Below are 25,873 nucleotides of genomic sequence, written 5' to 3' on the forward strand. Positions count from 1 at the left end.
TGGGAATCTTTTTGGATTTTCTCTAACCTACCCGACAATTCCTTACACCGTAAACCTACTGCGTGTAAAGGAAAAGCAATAATTGCTGGGCTTTGGAACAAAGTAAATAGATACTGTATAAGATTCAACTGCAAGTATGTTAATATTCCCTCCAGCCCCTTCCCCCTCCTACCATTCTTTCTCCCTCGCTTGGCCATCTTCTGCATATAAAGAAACCTTGGGGTACTTAAAGATAGTAAAATCAGGTGCCAAGCACAAAAAAAGATTAGAAATGAATCTTTGAGCTCCCCTTCGCCCGGTTCCAAAAGCTCAATTTTCCCTATCTCTAAGTATTTCAGCTTAGACAACTTGATGAGTTAATTTATCTTTTTTAAGTTAAGTTAATTTATTTAACTTATTTATATTTTTTTATCTTTTATCTTTTATTACTATTTTTTTATGTTAATTTATTCTTAGTACAAAAAAAAATCAAACTTCACAAAGTAAAGATTGAGAATTGTTAAAACAGGCCTTCTTTGAAATAATCATTACCACGGTCGAAGTTTCTTCAAACAACCCTTCTAGATACAACAGGTCAAAAAGCAAGAAAAGTTAAATTCAGGGACACAAAAAAAATAAAAAGAAGAAGTTTTCTCTAGAAGCTTTAATTTTGAGTGTCCCGGTCGTCATTTATATTCCCTGTGTCCCGGTGTCCTGGTCGTCATTTGTGTCCCGGTGTCCCAGTCTGTAATTTCTATTCGAACAATCCCTGTGTCCCGGTCGTCATTTATATATCCCGCCTGTGCCCCCCGCGTCCCCGTTGTAGTTGTGTCCCTGTGTCCCGGTCGTCATTTATATTCCCTGTGCCCCGGCCTTGATTTGTGTCCGGGTTTCCCAGTCTGTAATTTCTCTTTGAGGTTCCCGGTCGTCATTTATATTCCTTGTGTCCCGGTGTCCCGGTATGTAATTTCATCAGTCGAAAAACATGACGTCATCGACAAACAACTTCATGACGCATACAGCTCAATCCTTATAATGACGTCAGTCGACAAACATGACGTCAGTCGACACACAAACATGACGTCACTCGACACACACACACACAGACAACTCATTTTTAAATATATATATAGATATAGATTTATGACATGATAGTTACATTTTGATACTTAAGTGCTATAGTTATCCACTTCAAACCCCATCGCACAAATAAATTAATAAAACATTTCAAATATTTGTTCAATTAGATTTCATTTGGGATCACGTATTCATCTTTATTCGAACAATATTTGACGAAAATGGGAATGGGAATCTCAAAATCGACAAAAGGACCTAGCAAAGCATGGGAATTGAAACAAATACGCCATCAAACATATTCTAAGGGTGGTTGGCATTTACCCCCCCCCCAAGAAAATACTCCCCCCCGGAAAACACACCCCGCAGAAAATACTCCCAGCAGGAAATCTTCCTTCTCAAAACACTCCCTCCCCCTGCGGCTGGTCGGTCTCCAATCACTTTCGACTTATAAAGAAGGACTTGAACTCTCAATTTTTGACCAAATGAGCCCCCTCCAAAGTTTGCAACCATGGGATGGAGATGTAAATGAGAAAGGGACAGTCTTACTCTTATACTGAATAAATTCTGCTCATAACAGCGACGTTTGCAACCATGAGATGGAGATGTGAATGAGAAAGGGACAGTCCCACTTTTATACTGAATAAATTCTGTTCATTTTGCGGTTTAATGTTAATCTTTAATTTCTCAATAACAGCGTAGACTAGAAATTTTCCCAGAACTTTTTTGACGCGTTTTTTAAGTTTTTTTTTGTACCTCCACCCCCAACAAAAGTCCTGTTTATGGCCTTGGAGATTATACATCAATTTATAGCTCCACTCTCCCCTCGTCTCTCTTTAGAATTAATTCTGTATTTATCTTATGGCTCAACGAGAGCTAGGATATTTTTGCATTAAAATGCACCCTTTGAGGTATATCCCTCCCTCCCGAACTACAAAACAGAAGTTTAAGTGCCTTTTTAAGTTTTTTAATTTGTCCATTGCTTACAGATAGTATATGTTATTAGGCAACACACGAAAATTTTCACGGGGGAATTTTTCTGCAGGGGGGATTATCTGGGGAAATTTTCAGTGTGGATTAAATTTTTGGGAATATTTTCCTTTCAACGAGCATGTGTTTCCAGGGGGTAAAAGCCTAGAAAGATTCTGAGTAGCAGGAGTGACTCCTCAATAAAAAAACTGGCCCCTTATTGGACCCCATATTTGGGAGGCCCTTGCCTCCAAGAGACATTTTTCTTGAGTAAATTATGTTTCTTTTGGTCCAAGAACATAGGCTGCGAGTACCAAACTGATTATGGACAAAATGCACACGAAAATTTTCACGGGGGAGTTTTTCTGCAGGGGGGATTATCTGGGGAAATTTTCAGTGTGGAGTAAATTTTTGGGAATATTTTCCTTTCAACGAGCATGTGTTTCCAGGGGGTAAACGCCTAGAAAGATTCTGAGTAGCAGGAGTGACTCCTCAATGAAAAAACTGGCCCCTTATTGGACCCCATATTTGGGAGGCCCTTGCCTCCAAGAAACATTTTTCTTGAGTAAATTATGTTCCTTTTGGTCCAAGAACATAGGCTGCGAGTACCAAACTGATTATGGACAAAATGCACACGAAAATTTTCACGGGGGAGTTTTTCTGCAGGGGGGATTATCTGGGGAAATTTTCAGTGTGGAGTAAATTTTTGGGAATATTTTCCTTTCAACGAGCATGTGTTTCCAGGGGGTAAACGCCTAGAAAGATTCTGAGTAGCAGGAGTGACTCCTCAATGAAAAAACTGGCCCCTTATTGGACCCCATATTTGGGAGGCCCTTGCCTCCAAGAAACATTTTTCTTGAGTAAATTATGTTCCTTTTGGTCCAAGAACATAGGCTGCGAGTACCAAACTGATTATGGATAAAATGCACACGAAAATTTTCACGGGGGAGTTTTTCTGCAGGGGGGATTATCTGGGGAAATTTTCAGTGTGGAGTAAATTTTTGAGAATATTTTCCTTTCAACGAGCATGTGTTTCCAGGGGGTAAACGCCTAGAAAGATTCTGAGTAGCAGGAGTGACTCCTCAATGAAAAAACTGGCCCTTTATTGGACCCCATATTTGGGAGGCCCTTGCCTCCAAGAAATATTTTTCTTGAGTAAATTATGTTCCTTTTGGTCCAAGAACATAGGCTGCGAGTACCAAACTGATTATGGACAAAAGGTTTTTTGTCTGATTTCCTAGTCCCCTAGCAGTTTTCAGACACCCAGTTTCAAAATCGAATGAGCCCATACCAAATTTCTGCAACCATACCACTCCACACAAAATGACGACGGAATACTACAAATAAAGAATTCATTGGACAGACGTGACTCTCTGTAAGGCAGTATTAGAGCATATCTTTCTACGGAAAATTTTAAAGGAGTAAAATTAGAAATTTCTGTTAAAGCAGAACAAGGGAGACCGAGGGAGTGAATTTGTGCAGGGACTATAGAAACCACAAATTGGCGGAATATAAGGATTTTTTTTCTCGTTCCTAAAAAGGAATTTTAGTTCTACGAACAAGGGAGATATAACAGATTTAACCCTCATTAAAGATAACTCTTGGGAATCTTTTTGGATTTTCTCTAACCTACCCGACAATTCCTTACACCGTAAACCTACTGCGTGTAAAGGAAAAGCAATAATTGCTGGGCTTTGGAACAAAGTAAATAGATACTGTATAAGATTCAACTGCAAGTATGTTATATATTCTCTGAGACCAACCTGACTTTTATGCATAACAATGATAGATGGTAATAAGCTTACCTAAGCTATGATGACAGGCACAGGTCCTGTCGAAACTATCGTTAGAAAAATCAATCAACTGACATCCATAGCTTAGGTAAGCTTATTACCATCTATCATTATTATGCAAGTATGTTAATATTCCCTCCAGCACCTTCCCCCTCCAATCATTCTTTCTCCCTCGCTTGACCTTCTTCTGCATATAAAGAAACCTTGGGGTACTTAAAGATAGTAAAATCAGGTGCCAAGCAGAAAAACGATTAGAAATGAATCTTTGAGCTCCCCTTCGCCCGGTTCCAAAAGCTCAGTTTTCCATATCTCTAAGTATTTCAGCTTAGACAACTTAATGAGTTAATTTATCCTATTTCTTAGTACATAAAATATCAAAACTTCACAAAGTAACGATTAAGAATTATTAAAACAGACCTTCTTTGAAATACTGATTACCACGGTCGAAGTTTCTTCAAACAACCCTTCTAGATACAACAAGTCAAAAAGCAAGAAAAGTTAAATTCAGGGACACAAAAAAAAAGAAGAAGTTTTCTCTAGAAGCTTTAATCTCTCACGAAATATTGTACCCGCTTCCTCTTAAAAACAAATTCCCAAATATCTTTGAATAACTAGGCTATGATTTTCCGTATTTACACATATTTTTTTCACATAAAAATTTTGACGCTACAAAACCCCTGTTTACTTAAGATAAAGAATAAAGAATAAAAGATGGGAAACTAATTATTATCTTTCAGTTCCTAATCATGTCAGTAAAGTCTTTGTGTCTAATCATCTCAATCGCAATCGCTGCCTTATCAGGTAAAAATAAAAATAGCAAATTCAATGTGCCAAATAGAGTTTCGAAATGATTAACAGGACTAAACAAAAATAAAAGCAAAAGGACAATTTCTGTTCCTCTTTAAGGCTTATTCCACAGACAGATCAGATTCTTGAAACAAGATTCAGCTTTGAGACTCAGTTATTAAGATTCATTTTTGAGATAAGATATCCGTAGAACAAGGATGTTTATAAAACCAATTTTTTTTTTAAATTGCAAATTGTGGAAGAGCGAAATTTTTAAAACCGGAATACAAAACCGCCGAACCGGCAAAGTAGTCAAGTTGTCAAATACACCATCCAGAACATGATGATGTTCCACAATTGTCAGTAGAACAATGTACTTGGAACAGTGTCCAGTTTGTAAGTGGACTATATATATATATATATATATATATATATATGTATATATACCAGCATATATATGCTGTTTTTTTTTTTCTCATAGGCATGTATTTTGGGGGTGATACCTGACACGGGGATGCCATGGATATTCTGTGGTAGCCACAACATTGTGCTGGGTAGAGAATTTAAAGTGGCGAAACCCTATATAGGCCAGTGTATTCTCCTGATGAGCCCTTGTGTTGGGTGTTGCCTCTGAATTATTTGTCTATATTATTTTTTCTATTGTTTGGTAAATGACGACTTATACTTATTGACGACATGACTGCCTGTCCATGGATTATTCTTTATGGTTGATTGTGTATGGCTATGCTGTTTGACCTATGTGATTGTATGGATGAGTAGGGTTAAGGTCTCATTCAAGTGCTGGTCTATATTAATCAATAATTTAGGAAAACAGTCTTCCTTTTCTCCTTCTGTCTCTCTTTTTTTTTTCTTTTTTTTTGTGTTTGTGCTGTTGCATTGGTGATTTCTCTTTTCATGATATATATATATATATACTAGCTGTTGGGGTGGCGCTTCGCGCCACCCCAACACCTAGTTGGTGGGGGTGCTTCGCGCCCCCCCAAGCCCCCCCACGCGCGTAAGTCGTTACGCGTCATATTAGTTACGCGCCATTGTAGTTGTGTCCCTATGTCCCACCTGTGAAATATATATATATATATATATATATATATATATATATATATATATATATATATATATATATATATATATATATGTTTTTAACTACGTAAAACTTGCGAATATACAACATTCTTTGCTGTCCCATTGTCTGTGCATATAAATAGAATGTCAGGTTTAATGACTCTTGAACATGCAACATATAATGGTCCATGGGAAAACAATCCGTATTCAGATCTATACCTCATGATTCTAATGATTGCCCTTGAGCTTTGTTGATGGTGATTGCTAATCGACGATTCTCTGTGTCGCCATCGTCATTTTTATATCCCCCTGAGCCCCCCGGCGTCCCTGTTGTAGTTGTGTCCCTGTGTCCCGGTCGTCATTTGTGTCCCGGTCTGTATGTACATTCGTTTTTGAATTGTTTTTTTTTTAGGTTTTAGTTTTTTACCTTTTTTTAGTTTTTTTTTCTTTTTTTAGTTTTGTTTTTCTCCTTTATTTTTCATTTTTTTTCCTTTTTCACTTTATTTTCTTTTTTAGTTTTTTTTAGCTTTTTAGTTTTTTTAGTTTTTTGTTAGTTTTTAGTTTTTTTTTCTTTTTAGTTTTTTTGTAGTTTTTACCTTTTTTTAGTTTTTAATTTTTTTTTTTACTTATGTCCTGGTCGTCATTTATACTCCCTGTGTCCCGGTCGTCATTTGTGTCCCGGTGCTTTGTTGATGGTGATTGCTAATCGAACATTCCTTGTGTCCCGGTCGTCATTTATATTCCCTATGTGCCGGTGTCCCGGTCGTCATTTGTGTCCCGATGTCCCGGTCTGTAATTTCGTCAGTCGAAAACATGACGTCAGTCGACACAGAAACATGACGTCACCTGACAGATCCACAGACAGACAACTTATTTTTATATATATAGATATATATATAAATATATATATATTTTCTTTTTTAGTTTTTTGTAGTTTTTACCTTTTTTAGTTTTTTTCTTCTTTTGTATTAATGCTAAAGCCAAGGTTCAAACCTGGAGCCTCTCGGACCTAGAACCTGAAACATAACGCTTTACCAACTCAGCTACTTCGGCATGAATACATTCGTTTTGAGCAGCTTCCTCGGGTGTTGCCATTGTAGGTTCTTCAGTCATTTTACAATTAGAAATTTCTCTTTCAACGGTCTTCTTACAATTAAAAATTTGTCTTTGAACGATATTCTTAAATACCTGTGTCCTGGTCGTCATTTATATTCACTGTGTCCCGGTATCCCAGTCTGTAATTTCTCTTTGAGTGTCCCGGTCGTTATTTATATTCCCTCTGTCCCGGTCGTCATTTGTGTCCCGGTCTGTAATTTCTCTTTGAGTGTTTTTTCTTTTTAGTATTTTTTAGTTTTTTACATTTTTTCTTTTTTCAGTATTCTTTTTCTTCTTTATTTTTCAGCTTCACTATGAAATACATATCGCCGAACCTTTGTTTTTTTAACTAAAATCTGGTAGGCATTGATGACCTTATCCAAGTCAAAATCCCAAACCCAATCATCATCGCTATCATTTTCAGTTTGATATGTTTTGACTCTCGCTGTCCAGGTGGATCTTCATCTAACTGCGCGGTTTTGCGTTCTTTAGCCTCAAGCCTGTTTCCTTGCTGTTCTTTTGATTCCTCGGCACGCTTTCTTTTCTGACTTTCTCTATCAGCAGCAAGTTTTTTGGCATAGACTCTTTGAGCATCTTCATCGGCTTTTGCCATTGTAAGTTCATCAGTCATTTTAAAGCTAAACATTATTTTTGCAATTACCAGTTTTTTGCTCTTTCAGGAATGTAATGTCTTTTCATACTGAAGTGTTTTCAAAAATATTTCAAACTTTTGGTTTTCTTTTATAAGGTTTTTGAATTGTTGTAATCTCTTGTTAAATTATATACAAATATTTTCGCAATTACCAGTTTTTTGCTTTTTACGCAATTTAATGTCTTTTCATACTAAGTCTATTCAAAGATATTTGGTTATTACAGAAAGTCCGATTTATGACAACGATTTCTACTAAGCTTCAAACTTTTTGTTTACTTTTTTCTAACCGCGTGTGTCTGCTCTTCATTTTCATTTTGGCTCGCTCAGAATCTTGGTGTCGCTTGTCTTCTAACCATATTTGTCTTTCGAGAGAGAGACAAATATGGAGAGAAAGAGAGAGAGAGAGAGAGAGAGAGAGAGAGAGAGAGAGAGAGAGAGAGAGAGAGAGAGAGAGAGAGCAATTTCACTGAAGCAAAGTTTATAGCCTGTATCAAAGAATTCTATCTGGAGTTGTTCCACCAAGCTTTTTTTTAACCATATTTCTATTTTTGAGTGGAAAGCTATGTTCTGGAAGGTAAACACGAATTTTTTTTCAGACAAAAAACATTATTAAGCTTAATATTAAGCTTAAAATTTTAATTTTTGTTTATTAATTTTGCGGTTCAACATGGCAACACTAATGAGATTGTGACACTGCTCCGAATGTGATACAACAAACAAAGAAAATCATAGAAAACCTTTTTTTCAAGCATGTATAGACGTAAGGTGGTCCAGGAGTCGTAAAATATTTTTACTTTTTTTCCATGGTTCTTCAAAGCTTTTATTCACGATCTAAGTCCAGGAAAAATTTCCTACTAAACCCACATAACCAAAACGCCAATTTAGCATTGCCTCATACAATATTCAGAGGGAACTCAAAAATAGGCTATTCTGGATGTAAATCATATTTCTTAGAAGCTAGGCTAATTATGCACCAATTAAACTATTTTAATTTCACAGAGGCGGCAATTGCTAATGCAAGAGCAGACAGCTCCTTAGCAGACAAAAAGCAGAAAGCCACCTGTCCAGACGGATACACCCAAGCCTGTTTTCAGGACGGATGCTACTGCTACGCCATCAAAGAGCCGGTTTATTGGGCAAGGGCAATTTCAAGATGTAGACAAGATGGTACAGACATTGTTTCCATTCACTCGGCTGAAGAGCATCAATTTTTGAATGAGTTCATTCCAGGTGATGCATGGCTTGGAGTCTTATTCAAAGATACACACTGGGCAGATGGTACACTTGTTGACTATAATACTTGGAGCTGGTATGAAAACGAACGTTATTATCGTCACTATTTAGATGTTGAGACAGGTTACTGGTATCTATCATCTACTTTGAGTGACGAAAAATACGTTGTCTGTAAGGTGCCTGCAGTCAATGCAAACTGAAACCACATTCTTTCTCATAAATAGAAAAATAGTTGTTTTGCATACTAGCTGTTAAAATGTGACTATGAAAATAAAACGGGAGATAATGTTATAAAGAAGTCTTCATTGTTATAAATTAGGCCTATTCCTATCTATATTTTGGCAACTCTTAGCTCACATAACAGTTTAGAGAGCTATAGAAGTCCTAGTACCTTCTAAGTAGCTACGTTAAAAATTCTTAGTGAACCAACTTTGATATGTAACTCCGATAACTTTTATTGATACCCAGCTTCTTTGAGTTTCTTAAAAGGGTAAGTCAGTTGTTAGATACTAATTTTTATCTTTAGATGTTAGAAATAAAAATTTCTAAGATTCTTCAGATTCAAAGGACTTCCCAAATTTAATGATAGGTCATCTACCAGTTCCTACTGAAGTTCAGAATTATGGGGAGAGTTAAAACCTTTTTTGGCGCATTTTGAAAGGGAGAATAGTTTAGTGGAGTATTCTGAAAATACCACTTGTGCAGTTGGCTCAAAAGCTAATATAAGAAAGAATCCTTTCTAGTGTAGGTTTGTTTTACTGTAGCATACGACCCATCATTAGGGATATATAGCCTGGTATCGTTCCCGGGGAATACACTCGCGTCGCCTCTTTTGTACCCGACAATTACCATACGAGGTGCATTATGATATGTATTGTTATTTAACGTTTGCAACTTATTAAAATGCAAATGAATTTCTTTTTTTAGTAAATCATTCATGCCTATATTACGACTAGAATATTTCAATATAAAATATTTGGACATTAACACAACCTTTCTGAAGTTAGTTTCTATGATTTGCAATGTTTTTTTTTATTTACTCAAAGCGATTATTTCCTGTATTATCCCCAGTTTCCCGTGTATAATATATTGCACACATGAATTTCAAATTTGCTCACAAATCAGGTTAGCTGTAATTTACGTTTCGTAACCATAAGGAGGCATAATTCCAACAAGCAAAGAAAGTTCGCAAACAATTTTCTGCCATTCCCTGCATGTAAAATACTTAGAGAAAATGTGCCAAACTACAAACTGCTTTGGAGCGAAAAACTTATGGAAAGAAAATAATATTTTTTTTAGTGCAGAGGGATAGGCATCTCCAATAAGAGGATTTAAAAAATATTTTTATAAAGGTACATGCCAATCTTAGTTTTGATCCATTCTAAGGCACTTAATTCGCCATCTACCATGTACTAGGTCGGATAGTGTTAATTAAATATTATTATTTTTTTCTAATTGCGCGTACCGTTAGAGTATACTATCTAATTATGCCTCCGAGGTATATTTGAAAATGTTATTTTCGAGAACATCCTTGTAATTTTGTAACACTTTTAGCAGAATATCTACTAACTTCATTTTGGGAAGATTCTGGCACGAAAAACGAATATCTGTACATGCACCCATTATGTTGCTTTGCTTTAATTTGATTATATGTTTAATGCATACATCTTGAATCGCGATTAAATGAATAAAACTGGATTTTAAATTGAACCAGAAGCGAAAACTCATTTCGATATCTTGGCGAGTTTTAGCATTCATACCGAATAATTAAGCAGAGTTGCCATTCCTAAGCGATTTATCACTATTTCAAGTGATTTGTATATTGCCTAAACAAAATATCACTAAAATAGCACATAAATCGCTGACTCATTGAAGAAAATCACTAAATCAAAAAATCACTAAAATCTATACATTTTTCCTCACAGGGTGGCAAACCTGCAACCAAAGCTTGACTGCAAAAAAGGAAAATTCTGGTCTTTTTACAGAGAATTCAGATATTTTAAAAAATGACGACCAAAGATAGACCTACTGTTGCGTTCATCACTCCCCGGTTACTACTTCAGTTTGCTTCATGTTCGTAGCATAAGATTAGGAGAAGAAAAGAGGATTAAGAATAAGCGGACTTAGAAAACTGTAAAAATAAAATAGGGTTAAATGAAAAGGAAAACCCAAATTGATTGAACCTATTTTTGACATTTTTCTACGTTAACTTTGTAAATTCAAAAAAAAAAATTCCCGAAAAAGAAAAATTAATACCAAAATGACAACAAAAAGTTGAACATTGAATGCTAAAAAACATTTTAGAAGTCGATCAAACTAATACCCTGCTTTACCGTTGCTTGAATTAAAGATTGTTTTCTAATTCGCATCTTAACCTAAATTTCAACTAGGCCAAGTTACTGAGAGCTATAACAAGAATGAAAACGAGTTAAAAAGCTCACAAAAGATAGGAGAAGACTGTTGAAAAAACGAAACAAATCCGTGTAATAATCTGAGAGCAAATATATTACTAAAGAAGAAATAAAGAACAGCATTTAAATATTAAGAAATATCTTCTGCATTTCATCTTATAGCGTTCAAAGTGTGCTTTCCAGATCATTTGCCAATTGATCACTTAATCGCTCTGCAAAATAAAAAACTATTAGAAAATCCAAATAAAGCACATCATAAAATATTGAATTGTACAAACATAAATACAATGTCATCCTTAAGCTTTTCAAACCTCTCCTGGTACGGCCATCACAGAAAAGGTAGAAAACCTCTACTAGATAACTCCATCATACCTTTGTGTAGCTCTTGTGTACCTCTTCTGCACGTACCTTAGAATCGTCCCCCGTTTTTCGCAGTTGCACAAAGGATCTCTGTAGCTTCGCTCTAGCCCTTGCAAAACCAATCCAATGAGGCATTAAATTTAGACGGTGATCCTTTAAAATAGTGCCATGATGATACAGTTTGAGGTGGAACTACGAACTGTACCTTTAAAACTGTACCACCTGTATCACCAAGCATGTGTAGTATTCTTCTTCTGGACAAATTTTGAATATTATCCCTGCTACACTTGAAGGTACAAAAATATATCATTTGTAACCTCTATAATACCTGATACCCATCATCGGAAGGACTTGCACACTGAGTTAAGCGTAGGATGAGTTCATCCGATAACGTTATGGAGCGTAGAATGAAGTCTCAAATAGGTAATCCCAGAAAGAAGTTTTTTTTAAAACTTCTTCAAGAAGTATTTCAATTTTCTTTCTTCTAGTCTTAATGTTGGTCACCATACATGATATTTACTTACGGCATAGTAATCACTGTCATAAAAAAAGAAAACAAAGTCCCACTGAAGACTGCTCTATCTAATCTTAAGCAATGTCAAAATGAATAAGAATGAAATTTAATCAGGTGTACTAGATGAATAATTTATATGATTACCTCATTCATAGCCACTCATCAGTAAATTACCAGTAAAAAATACACTTGTAAGAACAGGCTATGTGGGCAAAGAACCACTAGAGGACTCGTAAGATCATGATGGCCTATTTTCAGAATAATATGTCAAATACACCCTTTGGTATGGGCACACCAATGCATATGCACATAGAATTGCCACCACCGATAGTTTAAAATCAAATTATTTGACTTTTCCTCTGTTGGGTGATTAAAAATGTATGGACATTTTTCAAGAATCTTTTTCACAACCGGTGCATTCTCTGCCCCATTAAAATTTAACCTTTCTAAATTATTTTGATAGTAATTTTTCTATCTTCGTATACAATGCAATGATTTATGTTTTATTGTGAGGTTTCTAAATTAACTAATAGATTAAGATTTTCAATATTATCATAGACAGCACAGTAGTGCTGTCTATGATATATGTTGATATATGGTGGTATATATGTTGGATATATGTCCAACATATGTGGATATATATGTCCAACATATGTGGATATATGTTGGTATATGTTGATATATGTTGATATATGGTGGTATATATGTTGGATATATGTCCAACATATGTGGATATATGTTGGTATATGTAGATATATGTACTCAGGCAGCACAGTAGTGCTGCCTGAATACAGAACGATGTTGGCACAATTTTTTTTTTTTTTTGGTCTTAGACCAGGGCACTTCGTATCGAAGGACCACAATTTCCCAAACATATCCAACCAAAACTTTGAGACAGCCATTTCATTCAACGTAGTCGAAAGGTCCGGAAATTATGTTTTTGAGGACGAAAACTCCCCCACAGCCCTCAGGTCAAGGATTATAAGTTATACCCTGGAGACAAGTAAGGTTTATTATAGAAAGGGTGATCGTATAAACTTACAAGGGGGCTCATTGGATTAGTAATCAGAGGTTTTAGTGCTCTTTTTAAGATTCAGAGTGATTGAAGGGCAGATACCCCCCCCCCCCACAAACACAAGTCGTAATGTCTCCAAATGCATCCAATAGAAATTTTAGGATATTAATTTATTCAAAATAGTCCAAAAAGCATATAAAAAGGCTTTTGAAGTTGAAAAAACCCTTTAGAGCCTGGGGGCAAGGGTTGTAAGTTATGCCCTGGGTGTATTTAAGGTTTTTATGGATGGGATGGTTGTAAAAACTTAAGAAGAATCTCTTTTGGTTGGAAATTAGAAGTTATATTTCCCTTTTAAGAGTCAAAAGTAAAGGAGGGCAATTAGTCCCCCCCCCCCGATTACTCTTCTTTTCACCAAACACAACTGATTGATATTAAGGCGAAACTTTCGGGGAATGTTTAGGGGGATCTTAAGCTAAACAAAAACAGACTGTACAAGCAGGTTGTCAATAGAGCATTTGAGCGGTATCCCAGGAATGGTCTAGGGTATTAAGTTAAAACATTCACGGAATAAAAGAGGATGGTGAAAATGCAAAATATTGATACTACTACAGCTACTGCCACTGCTAGTACTACTACAGCTCCTACAACAACTACTACAACTGCTACTACTGCTATGACTGCTACAACTACCACTACGGCGACTGCTACTAGTACTACTGAAGCTAAGGACATCACAATGAAACATGCTGGTAATGTTGAAGAGAAAAGTAAGCAAAATTGAAACAAGCTTTGTGGATGCAAGTTAATAAAAAGCAAGTCAAACGATACTATGTGTACAGATTTTCAAAAAGCCGTATCTTATTAAAAATTATTGAAAGCTTTTCTCCAATCTATAAATAGCAAGCCAAACTACGAATTCTTATAGAAAAAAAAACAACAGATTTAAAATATCCTTTTTATTTCAAATGAAAAAGACTGAAAACAAGTTTAATGCTTTTTCTACCAAACAAGTTTTTCAAAGAAAAGTAAAGAGCTACATTAAACGAAAAATGAGCAGAGTAAAGTCGAATAGTTTTTTAAGCGTAAAACTAATACAGATAAACCATCAATAAATGAGTAAAGCCCAAAACGAACCGAAATTACAATATATAACCGATTCAAACTCAAAAAGAGCAGAAACTAATATGAGTACAGCTAAAGCCCCCATGCCTTCTGAAGGCCAGAACACAATTTGCACTTTACTTAAAATAAAATACATTTAATTGTTCTCACTTTTTGACTTTAATAAATCCAAAATTAATAAGAATTTAAGGAATAAAAATCAGTGTATGTATATTAAACTGTCAATCCGCTTTCATTTGTTGCGTTTTGTTTTTTCATTGATTTGGTGATGATAGTATTTTTGTTTGGATATCATGATAAATAGAAACATTCAGCTCAAATTTTGGATTGTTTTCAGTAAACTGCAAAACTTGTGGTAGTTTTATGCTTGGAAAATTATTTGAATTTTATTTTTGGCCATCTTTTGTTTAATGAAGATTTGTTAAAAAATGTTTTTTCGAATCCAAGTTTTTTTTTTACCTTGTAAGCAGGTTAGAAATAGCAGTTTAATTTTTTAAAGGGGTTAAAGGAGAAAACTGTGTCATTTTAATGGATCTAGAGGCTAAAGTGCAGAGTGGCATGTAAATGTTTTTCCTTTTCTTTATTCGTCATGCTCCACGATTTTGAAGCAAAATTAAAGAGAGTGGCGAATGGGAAGCGATTAATTAACCTATACAACAATCTCACACCTAAACTAGGTATTCCGCTCATTCTGTTCAATATGATTATCTTAGTAAGTCCAGAAATCTCAAACATATGCGACATATATTTAATATATGTTATAAATATATATCATTATAAATATTAATATAGCATTATAAATATATTAGTCATTATAAATATATATCATATAGTCACATGCTACTGTTACTTTCGGACAGTGGTGGAGTTTTTAAAGAACTTGAAACTTTTAAGAATGTGTAATAAGTATAACTAATTGAACATAAACTATTATTAATTAATTAAAAAAAATATTCCTTTTCAAAAAATTGATTTTCATGCTCTGCATAACGTCCTTGTGCTGGCATTTGCTACTTTAGTCAATACAGCTTCTTACCTTACGATAAGCTATTATTATTAACTCTACTATTATTATTATTACTAAGACCGGCTAGCAAGATGACCAGTAGATTTATATATTATAAGCACATTGGACTGAAAACCTACATTCCATCAGATATATTATCCCTTATGTTTTTAACAAGTATAATTTGAGAGAAAAATTTCATTTTACATATCTGATTTATTTACAACCTCGATTTTAAAATTATAACAGATAAAAAACAAAAAACCTCAATGTCTAGAATTAATCGTGCTATTTTTTTTATTTTTCTTGGTATTATTTTTATTTACTGATTTGATTGAATTTACTATTTATTTAATATGTATTTTTTTATTTATTCTGTTTTTCTTTGGCTTCTAGTAATAGAGTTCTCGAATCCATTCATACGTTCATTCCCAGTCCTAGAAGCTATTTTATTCTCTGTTGGGTTAACTTATATTAACGAGGAATAATTATTTGTCAATCAATTTTTTTTATACATATTCTACCAATGAAAGCACAAACATGTATAGATGGCGTTTTAGATAATTAAATAAAAAAAAACAAGTTTTTTTTTGCTGAAAGTAAGGAGCGGCATTAAAACTTAAAACGAACAGAAATTACTTCATGTATATAAGGGACTGCTCCCTCCTCAATGCCTCGCTCTTTACGCTAAAGTTTGACTCTTTCTCTAAACTCTGCTTTTTAAAACAGTAAAAAACTTTAGCGTAAAGAGCAGGGTGTTGATGAAGAAGCAGCCCCTTTCATATACGAAGTAATTTCTGTTGTCGCTGTAATGTCGCTCCTTAATTTCAGCTAAAAAAAAACTTTTTTTATTTAATTTCTGGACGTTTTTGAATTAATGCATGTTTTGATCTTGGCTCTCCTCACATAAATAATTAAAACAGAATTTGCCTATTAATTAATTGCAAATAATCAGAAGATTTTGAGAAAAAAGAAGCGAAGGAGGAGGCCTAGTTGCCCTCCAAGTTTTTGATTGCTTAAAAAAGCAACTAGAACTTTTAATTTTTTACAAACGTTTTCATTGGTAAAAAATATACTTAACTTACGAATTAACTTACGTAACGAACTTCTATATTCGTATGTTTTTATTGCGTATATGAGGGGGTTCAACCCTCGTCGATACGTCGCTCTTTACACTAAAGCTTAGATTGTGTCCCAATTCCTTAAGAATGACCTCTGAATCACAAAGGCCGTAGAATAAATAGTTGAAATTACTAAAAATACTTTAGCAGAAATAGTGAGGTATAACGAGGAGGTAAACCCCTCATATGCGTAGTAATTTCTGTTCGTTTTAAGTTTTAATGCTGCTCCTTATTTTCAGTAGAAAAAAACTTTTCATATTTATTTTTTCATTGTTTTTTCCAATAAAGCTAGAAAATCCTGCGCCCCCTTCATTGAAATTCTCTTTTACCATGAGATGTCTCTCCATGGAGATATCCTCCCACGTAACCACACCCCCTAAACTCTCCCCCCTAAACCAAAAAAATCCCCCTGAAAACGTCTGTACACTTCCCAGTAACCATTACTATATGTAAACACAGGTCAAAGTTTTCAACTTGCAGCCCCTCCCACGGGGACGGCGGGGGAGTGAGTCGTCCCTAAAGACATAGTTATTAAGGTTTTTCGACTATGGTGAATAAAATGGCTATCTCAGAATTTTGATCTGGTGACTTTGGGGAAAAATGAGCGTGGGAGGGGGCCAATGTGCCCTCCAATTTTTTTGGTCACTTAAAAAGGGCACTAGAACTTTTAATTTCCATTAGAATGAGCCCTCTCGCAAGATTCTAGGACCACTCAGTCAATACGATCACCACTGGGAAGAAACAAAAACAAAAAAACAAGAAAACAAATAAACACGCATCCGTGATCTGTCTTCTGGCAAAAAATGCGAAATTCCACATTTTTGTAGATGGGAGCTTGAAACTTCTACAATAAGGTTCTCTGATACGCTGAATTTTAGAGGGTGTTTCCCTATTTTCTAAACTGAGGCAAATTTTCTCAGGCTCGTAACTTTTGATGGGTAGAACTGATCTTGATGAAATTTGTATATTTAAAATCAGCATTAAAATGCGATTCTTTCGACGTAACTATTGGTATCAAAATTCCATTTTTAGAGTTTCGGTTACTATTGAGCCGGGTCGCTCCTTACTACAGTTCGTTACCACGAACTGTTTGATAACGGAAGTGTCTACAGTTTTATGATCTTAGGTTTGACTAAAACTACTAAAATATAGTAAAAATTTGTAGATAGTTCAGTTACCTCTTCTAGCACGTTCTTTCTTTTCCCTTTTCATCCTCAATTTGTTAAGTTTTGCCAGTTTTTGGTTTCCTGGTAATAATGATTCGGGATCAATTTTGACTTTTTTCTGGCGAAAATTGCTTTTTGTCATAGTTGGATTGCTTTCAGCTTTATCTTCAATTTCTGGCTTGCTGATAGTGAAGGATGCAAGCTACAAAAAATGATATTAAGAATTTGTAATGATGACTCAATTTAGAACCAAATTGGGCAATTTTCAAATAAAATGGTGTTTCTAACAATAAAAAAAAACACGTTTGTCAGTGTACCATTTTTGTTTTCTTTGTATTCCTTAATGCATTGGTTCTCAATCTTACTTATGCATTGTACCCCTTTTTAGCCACAAAACATTTTAGGTACCCCTTCTCAGCTACTGGTAAAATAAACTATAGCTAAAATATTTCAAAAAATCTTAAATTAAACAAATCGCGTACCCTTTAAGAATGTTGCGTACCCCAAGGGGCAGGCGTACCGCAGTTTAAAAACCACTGCCTTAACGTGTTATATGGCAATCTATTTCTGTAGGGGCTGGAGTAGAAAATCTTTCCAAACAGAAGAAAATGGAGAATGGGATGCGTTGAAACTCTCCACCCCTCATTTTCCAGTTAAAACCAAAGGTCGACGGTTTCTGTGGACAAGCTTTACAAAATTAATTCAAAACAAGCTTCGAGATCAGTTGATACCAAAAGCTCTGATTCATGACGAAACCAATCCACAAGGCGGACCGTAATTGAGAAATCTTGGTTATATTAACGAAGTGTTTAAACATCACCAATGGAGCCCGGCTCTTGGACCGAGCAACTAATGTTTCATTTCGCTCATCTAGACGTTCCTTTCGGTTCCTGAAGCATAGTGGGACGACCAAACCCTCATATGCAGGATAATTTACGTTCGTCCTTTGTGCAGTATTTTACTTTAATGTGGCTATTCCATGCTTAATTATTTACTTAGTTTCTGTTCGTTTGTAATATCATAATCAGGTTTGACCAAAATATTAGCGGTTTTCCAGTCATTCAGATATATAACCTTCGCTCTCCTGAATTTTTTTTCCAATTCTTTAATAAGTGAAAAAAGATGCACAATAAAAATATATCCAATGGTTGCAAATTGAAACTTTGAGTAATGCTAAACTACCTGTTGAATTGATCACGCTTTAAGGTAATTGCTACAAGCAAATACGGTACAAATAGTTGCGTATAATACTCACAAATGTAGGGTAAAAGGATTTTTCAATTTTTTTTGTTTTAAACTGACCAACATTGGGCAAGCATCCCCAGAACAACGTGTAAATGCATTGTCACAAGATGTTTTGGAAATCCAGCATGGCGTGACTTTTCCCCAATTGACGCAACGAGCTAAAAGATTGCTTCTTCAGTTGTTTCAGCTTACGATTTTCCTTCCCAAGCAAACCAAGATAATTTGTTCTGTTGGTAGTGTTAGAGGTTCTTATGCAGAGCATTAACGTGATCCAAAGGCTCGCAGACTATCGAAGCAATTCCCATTGCTTCTGAATACTACGCTTCCAATCCATTCGATACATTTAGTAACATAGTACAGCGCAAATCAGCGCAGTCTTCTTCGACGGTTCTAGCAAATTTGGAACAGCTAAAACAACGTTTTAGACTTTGCCATAATGTTCTGCTGTATCCCATTATCTTTGTCCTTTTCAAGATTGTTTCTGTTAATCTTAAGACCATGAAACTAGAGTCTTCGCTTGAACCATGTGGGAATATTTTACTCAAGTCAGACACCTGGAACCAAGAGTTTGAGCTTTGGCGCAGCAATGAAGAAAAATTTCCAATTACAGGAAGGGCTTCTGTGTGCCGTTTTTTCTCTTAGGGAGTGCGACTCTACCCTTTCCCCAAATATCTCTCTCCGAGAGATACGGGCGAGGTTACCTGTAAGTACTGCCGCTCCCAGAAAAAGCTTTTGATCCGTAAGAACATGAATATTTACATAAACAAATTCATATAGATTTTGGAGAAAATAAAACTCGTCATTTATATTTCTGTAGACACTTATGGTACATAATTTAACAAAACCCCTTGGTCAACTTTATGTACCTACCGTGTATGTCAATTCTTTGCTTCTTTACGGGCTAAAAAAAAAAATCCAGACAAAGATACAACTTATCCCTTCTGGGCGTATCGTCGTCCGCAATGGGGCGGACTAACAGTTTCAAGCACAGGAGCTCAAACTTGATGCTGTTCGAGACCGTTAGTCAAAATCCAAAGGAGTATATTATTTGGTAACACGCTTTCCTTCCGAACAAAAATCCTGGATACTTTCCAGCTCTAACACCGTTAATTTCATTGGATAAAAGGTTCAATTTAATAATGATAATTGTATTATAGACAGAATCTATATTTAGGAATGAATATTCCAGCACACACAAGTGTAGTTTGTAAAACTAGGAGGCCAAGTATATGTCCTTTCGACACTTCTAAGCCGATTGGCTATCACGGAATTTTAGTTCAATAGTATTCTGTCCCTATTTAAGAGAAATTAGTAAAATCAGGCAACTTGATGCCGTGAAGCGTCTTTTGTTACTTGATAAGGTCACTAGTACTTTGAAACTTCAAAGTTCTACTTGAACTGCCCTCCACTATTAATCCACGCCCAAGGGTTCAATGTAACTATCCCTGGTAAATGTCTCTTTTTTTTTCAAACACATTTTTGTTAATAATAACTTAAGACTTCTCAGACACCTTGGATTACACAGTACAATTTTCCTTAAGCTTACACCAATTTTAGGTGTAGTTGTGTGTCTCGAATTGAAATGTTCTGACGCTGATAACTTTTGGTGAAGAAATTCAAACGAAGAATTTTTCCTATTTAAAATCAGCTTAAAAAGGTGTTAATGTTGATGCGTATATTGTAGCCCAGATTTCACTTTAAACATCCTAGTCAAGTAACAGTTAGCATTCACAAGGGTTGTTCGTTGCTTATTGTCCATTTCACTGTTGCGCATATTCAAGTTTATTTTTCATATCAAAGTTTCAAAAATGAAAATCACTCCTGAAAATTCCACTCTTTTAAACATTTTTCATTGTTTGTGTAAGGAGGGGGGGGGGCTAAAATAAAAAGAAAGTGATCTTGAAGGTCATTCGTTTCTTCTTTTCAAATGGGTTCTTCAAAGAAATGTTGTTTTTAGAAGAGATGTCTCCTCTTCATTCCCCCTTTCCCGGGTCTTTGTCAATCGACCTTGTGTCTCCGGCTTGACCCTTTTTTTTATATTGTGTGTGTTGTGCAGAAGTTTAAATAAAAATCTTGAATCTTGAAAAAAATCTTTAGTGAAGGCATGTACAGATACGTTTTATTATATATTCTGGGCTTAGTCCAAGAAAGCTTTTAGTTTGAAGGAAACTTCTGTATGCATGAGAATGTATTTGTTGAAGCTTCAGCCTATTCCCCTGTACCACAAAATGGCATAAATCTCACTTTTCTGTGGTCTGATCTCTTTTACAACTTAAAAAAGAACCCTAGGATATTTAGGTTCCGTTCAAAGGAGCAAGTTTCCAAATATCATACGACCGTTGATTCAATAAAATTACCTCTGGGAAAGAAACGAACAAATAAGCACATCCGTAATCATCCTTCTCAGGATCAGTAAAAATTTCGCAATTTTGTAGATAGGGAATTAAAACACCTTATCACGTAATACCACCTTATCAGGTAAATTAGATCAACAAAAAAAAATTTAAACAGAAAAATAAAAAGCGATTTTATTTTTAAACGAGCACAAATTATCGAATATTGCAGAAGGCCTGACGGTCCCTCAGCCAACCAAGAAATGTAATATAATATGACAAGCCATGACAAGCCATTTTTCTCATAAGGCACTTTTATGCTAGGTAAATTTTTCATTTATGACAGGCTATTATATGGAGGTGTTATTATACAAACTCTACAACACGACTGCTTAAGACTTAATTCTGAGTGGAATATATTGCTTTATTTTTTCTCTTCTAATTGTAATTTTCTAATAATTTTCTAATTTTTTGTCTTCTAATTTAGTGTTTATTGCGAAGGATGAGTCATATCCTATTCCATCCCGCGGTGGGCTGATAATTAGAATATAGAAATGACACAATACAGAAAACTAGCAAAAATGGTCCAATTTGCAAACATTTTGGCAAGTGAAAACCCGAATTCACCAGGTTTGTTACCTTTCTCCAGTCCCACGGATCAAATCACATATCAACCTCACTTAGACGTGACCGATGCTCGAGCATTCGACCCTCACAGCTAGTAATCGGACAGGCAGTGCTCTACAGTGCATAAACCTGAAAGCACTGGAAGATACCAATTAAATATTGCGCTGCTTTAAGCTCAGCAACATGCAGATCACTTATATCGTTTTTCTCTTTACTTCCAAGTTTAATACAGTGATTAAGTTATATCTATCCATTCAACAGAACATAGCATATTATACGTAAAAATAATTAACTTTGGAAATGACAATTTGCAAATAGAACTTCCCTCTTCTTTCGACGAATTCCTTATAGATCTCAGCGCGTATTCTAGACTAAGATTGATTCTCATCCCAAAAAATGCAATTGTTACAAAAAGAGAAGGAATATATTCTAACTATATGCACTTTTTACCGAGGAGAAAAAGGCTAACAACATGCTCGGGTCTACAAGCCTGAAACTTGAAACAGAGTCTGAGGTTCTACCACCTGGGCTAGCTGTGCCAATCTTGTCGGTTTTACACATTTCTTACATTTATCATGGTTGCAGCAAAAGCTGCAACGCAGTAAACAACAAACCACTACACATAGTGGGCTAATTTTTAAAGTAAGTTTTTTTTTAAGGAAATGCCCTGTGAAAAATGTTTTCTAATCAAAACACTTTTGGAAATTTACATTAAACTCAAGGACCATTGGCAGTTACGAAAAGGAATTTTGGAGAACTCCAAAAAAAAGAACCTGATCCCCTTAAAAAATGACGTCAAAATTTGAAAGAATACACCATTGAAATCACCATTTCTGAAAAGCCTATACTAGAGACTTAAAGATATCACCTTGTACAACGAGTAAAAATCTTTGCATGAGCAGCACTAATGCGCATGTCTCTTTTAACCTGTGTTTTTTTTTTATTTCAGGGTGATCGTGCCGAACTGGTACTCATATAATATCGAGACAGGGCTCATTTGAGCAGAACACACAATTTCTACTGTCCTTTTAAAGTAAAAGAGTGATCACACATCAGCATGATCACGGAACAGCAATCTAACATTACAGGCTACAAAACCCAGCTTTTACCCAAAGAGGGTCAAAATGCAAAATGCAAATCCAAAGAAAGCCAGATTTGTTATGGTTTAAAACCCTAACTTGTGGTTTAAAATTCCCCATTGTTGAATATCGAGGAAAATCACGCTTTAGAATGGGGATTTGGTTTTTGGTCTCTTCTAATTTTTTGTTTTTCCAGAGGTGATTGTACAAAATCAAAGGTCGTAGATAATCATGAAGGGGCTTATTTGAGTTAAAATTTCAGCCTAGCTTACTTTGATTAACTACTGTTGAAATAGAGAACGAAATATAATATTTCACAAACTCGAAAAATCGAATTTCTCCTCCTAGAAGGCTAAGATGACAAACTGAGCAGTGGGTCGATAAAATGGAAAAAAAGTAACAAAAACCTAGATTGACTGCATTAGAGGAACGGAAATACAATGTTTTAATATCCAAGATAGGGAGTACAAAAGCCGAAATTAGTGTTCTTCGACACTCATATGATTATTTAATATGGCTTTGAAAAAAAAAAACTCGCATTCAGCAGCCAAAACGTTTTCTATTATGTTAAGGCATTAGTCATTTTGCAAAGGGATTTGTTTTCCGGAATTGAAAAAAAAATATACTAGACAATCAAGTGCTTTAACAGTAAAAATTAAAAAAAGTAGTCAAATCGACTCCGTTTTCGAAAAGGTAATATAGTCTTTAGAATCAACGATAGGTATCAATGGTTGCTATCATTGATAGCGTTGCTATGAATGATAGCTACGAGCCCCCTCCCCTCTAAGCAGCTTATTTTTTTTTCCTCCACTACTAGTGGGACACTGGAACAGCATAGAGAGCTTTTCAAGGGCTCACCTCAAAGCTAATGCTAATATCTACGTACTATTTCATAAATTCATCTTGATTGAAAAGTTGCTTCAAAACCTCACAGACGTGGCAATTCCAAATGCGATAATGACTTATGTTTGTGGACTGTCAAAATAAGATTAAGGAAATAAAATAAGAATATGCTGTTATAAATCTACGGATTTCACTATTTAAAATACAGTGCTATCCAGAGCTGACATTCGTTACGAGTTTCGCAAAGTACTTTACTTCAAGAACTTGTATTTGGGGTATTGCTAAAGAGCAAAATCAAAGTAGTTGGATTTTTACTAAAGCCCAAATTTTACTAAGTACTAGCTGTTGGGGTGGCGCTTTGCGTCACCCCCAAGCCCCCCCCCCCCCCCCGCGCGCGTAAGTCGTTACGCGCTATAGTAGTTACGCGCCATTGTAGTTGTGTCCCTGTGTCCCACCTGTGAATATAGATATGTATATATATGTATATATATATATATATATATATATATATATATATATATATATATATATATATATATATATATATATATATATATATATATATATATATATATATATATATAAATAAGTTGTCTGTGTGTGTGTGTCGAGTGACGTCAAGTTTGTGTGTCGACTGACGTCATGTTTGTCGACTGACATCATTATAAGGATTGAGCTGTATGCGTCATGAAGTTGTTTGTCGACTGACGTCATGTTTGTCAACTGATGAAATTACATACCGGGACACCGGGACACAAATGACGACCGAGACACAGGGAATATAAATGACGACCGGGAACCTCAAAGAGAAATTACAGACTGGGACACCCGGACACAAATCACGACCGGGACACAGGGAATATAAATGACGACCGGGACACAGGGACACAACTACAACGGGGACGCCGGGGGCACAGGCGGGATATATAAATGACGACCGGGACACAGGGATTGTTTGAATAGAAATTACAGACCGGGACACCGGGACACAAATGACGACCAGGACACCGGGACACAGGGAATATAAATGACGACCGGGACACTCAAATAGAAATTACAAACTGGGACACCGATCTATCTCTATTCACAGGTGGGACACAGGGACAAAACTACAATGGCGCGTAACGACTTACGCGCGCGGGGGGGCTTGGGGGCGCGAAGCACCCCACCAACTAGGTGTTGGGGTGGCGCAAAGCGCCACCCCAACAGCTAGTATATATATATAAATAAGTTGTTTGTGTGTCTGTCGAGTGACGTCATGTCATCATGTCGTCATGAAGTTAGTTGACGTCATTAAAGGTATTTAAGAAAATCCTTCGAAGACACATTTTTAATTGTAAGAAGATCGTGGACGGAAAAATGTTTAATTGTAAAATGACTGAAGAACCTACAATGGCAAGAGCAAATGACGACCGGGACACAAATGACGACCGGGGCACAGGGAATATAAATGACGACCGCGACAATCAAAGAGAAATTACAGACTGGGACACCGGGACACAAATGACGACCGGGACACAGGGAATATAAATGACGACCGGGACACAGGGACACAACTACAACGGGGACGCCGGGGACACAGGGAATGTTCGATTAGCAATCGCCATCAACAAAGCTCAAGGGCAATCATTAGAATAATGAGGTATAGATCTGAATACAGATTGTTTTTCCCATGGACAATTATATGTTGCATGTTCAAAAGTCGGTATATATATATATATATATATATATATATATATATATATATATATATATATATATATATATATATACAGACAACTTATTAGTATATATATATATATATATATATATACAGACAACTTATTAGTATATATATATATATATATATATATATATATATATATATATATAGATATAGATTTATGACATGATAGTTACATTTTGATACTTAAGTGCTGTAGTTATGCACTTCAAACCCCATCGCACAAATAAATTAATAAAACATTTCAAATATTTTTTCAATTAGATTTCACTTGGGATCACGTTTTCATCTTTATTCGAACAATAATTTTGACGAAAATGGGAATGGGAATCTCAAAATCGACAAAAGGACCTAGCAAAGCATGGGAATTGAAACAAATACGCCATCAAACATATTCTAAGGGTGGCTGGCATTTACCCCCCTCCCCCTAAGAAAATACTCCCCCGCGGAAAACACACCCCGCAGAAAATACTCCCAGCAGGAAAACTTCCTTCTCAAAACACTCCCTCCCCCTGCGGCTGGTCGGTCTCCAATCACTTTCGACTTATAAAGAAGGACTGGAACTCTCAATTTTTGACCAAATGAGCCCCCTCCGAAGTTTGCAACCATGAGATGAAGATGTAAATGAGAAAGGGACAGTCCCA

The 25,873-nt window shown here is 35.6% G+C and overlaps 2 protein-coding genes and 1 long non-coding RNA gene across 3 annotated transcripts in view; 2 read left to right on the forward strand and 1 right to left on the reverse strand.

Annotated features, from left to right (window-relative positions):
* LOC136026412 (uncharacterized) overlaps nt 1-25,873 on the forward strand; it is a 411,673-nt gene that overhangs the window by 222,868 nt on the left and 162,932 nt on the right. The gene's annotated exons all lie outside the window — the stretch shown is intronic.
* On the forward strand, nt 4,556-8,962 carry LOC136025652 (snaclec mucrocetin subunit beta-like). Its single transcript, XM_065701636.1, has 2 exons — nt 4,556-4,616; nt 8,431-8,962. The coding sequence occupies exons 1-2, from the start codon at nt 4,562-4,564 to the stop codon at nt 8,862-8,864; spliced, it is 489 nt and encodes a 162-aa protein (XP_065557708.1). The 5' UTR covers nt 4,556-4,561; the 3' UTR covers nt 8,865-8,962.
* Nucleotides 11,152-25,873, reverse strand: part of LOC136026404 (guanine nucleotide-binding protein-like 3 homolog) — a 31,546-nt gene continuing 16,824 nt past the window's right edge. Inside the window, exons 3-4 of the mRNA XM_065702968.1 lie at nt 17,392-17,581; nt 11,152-11,287 (exon numbers count right to left, since the gene is read on the reverse strand). Coding sequence (XP_065559040.1) covers nt 11,241-11,287; nt 17,392-17,581 — 237 coding nt within the window. The 3' untranslated portion in view covers nt 11,152-11,240. The remainder of the gene's footprint in view (nt 11,288-17,391; nt 17,582-25,873) is intronic.

The sequence above is a fragment of the Artemia franciscana genome, chromosome 4, assembly GCF_032884065.1.
Source record: "Artemia franciscana chromosome 4, ASM3288406v1, whole genome shotgun sequence".
Taxonomy (NCBI): Eukaryota; Metazoa; Arthropoda; class Branchiopoda; order Anostraca; family Artemiidae; genus Artemia; species Artemia franciscana.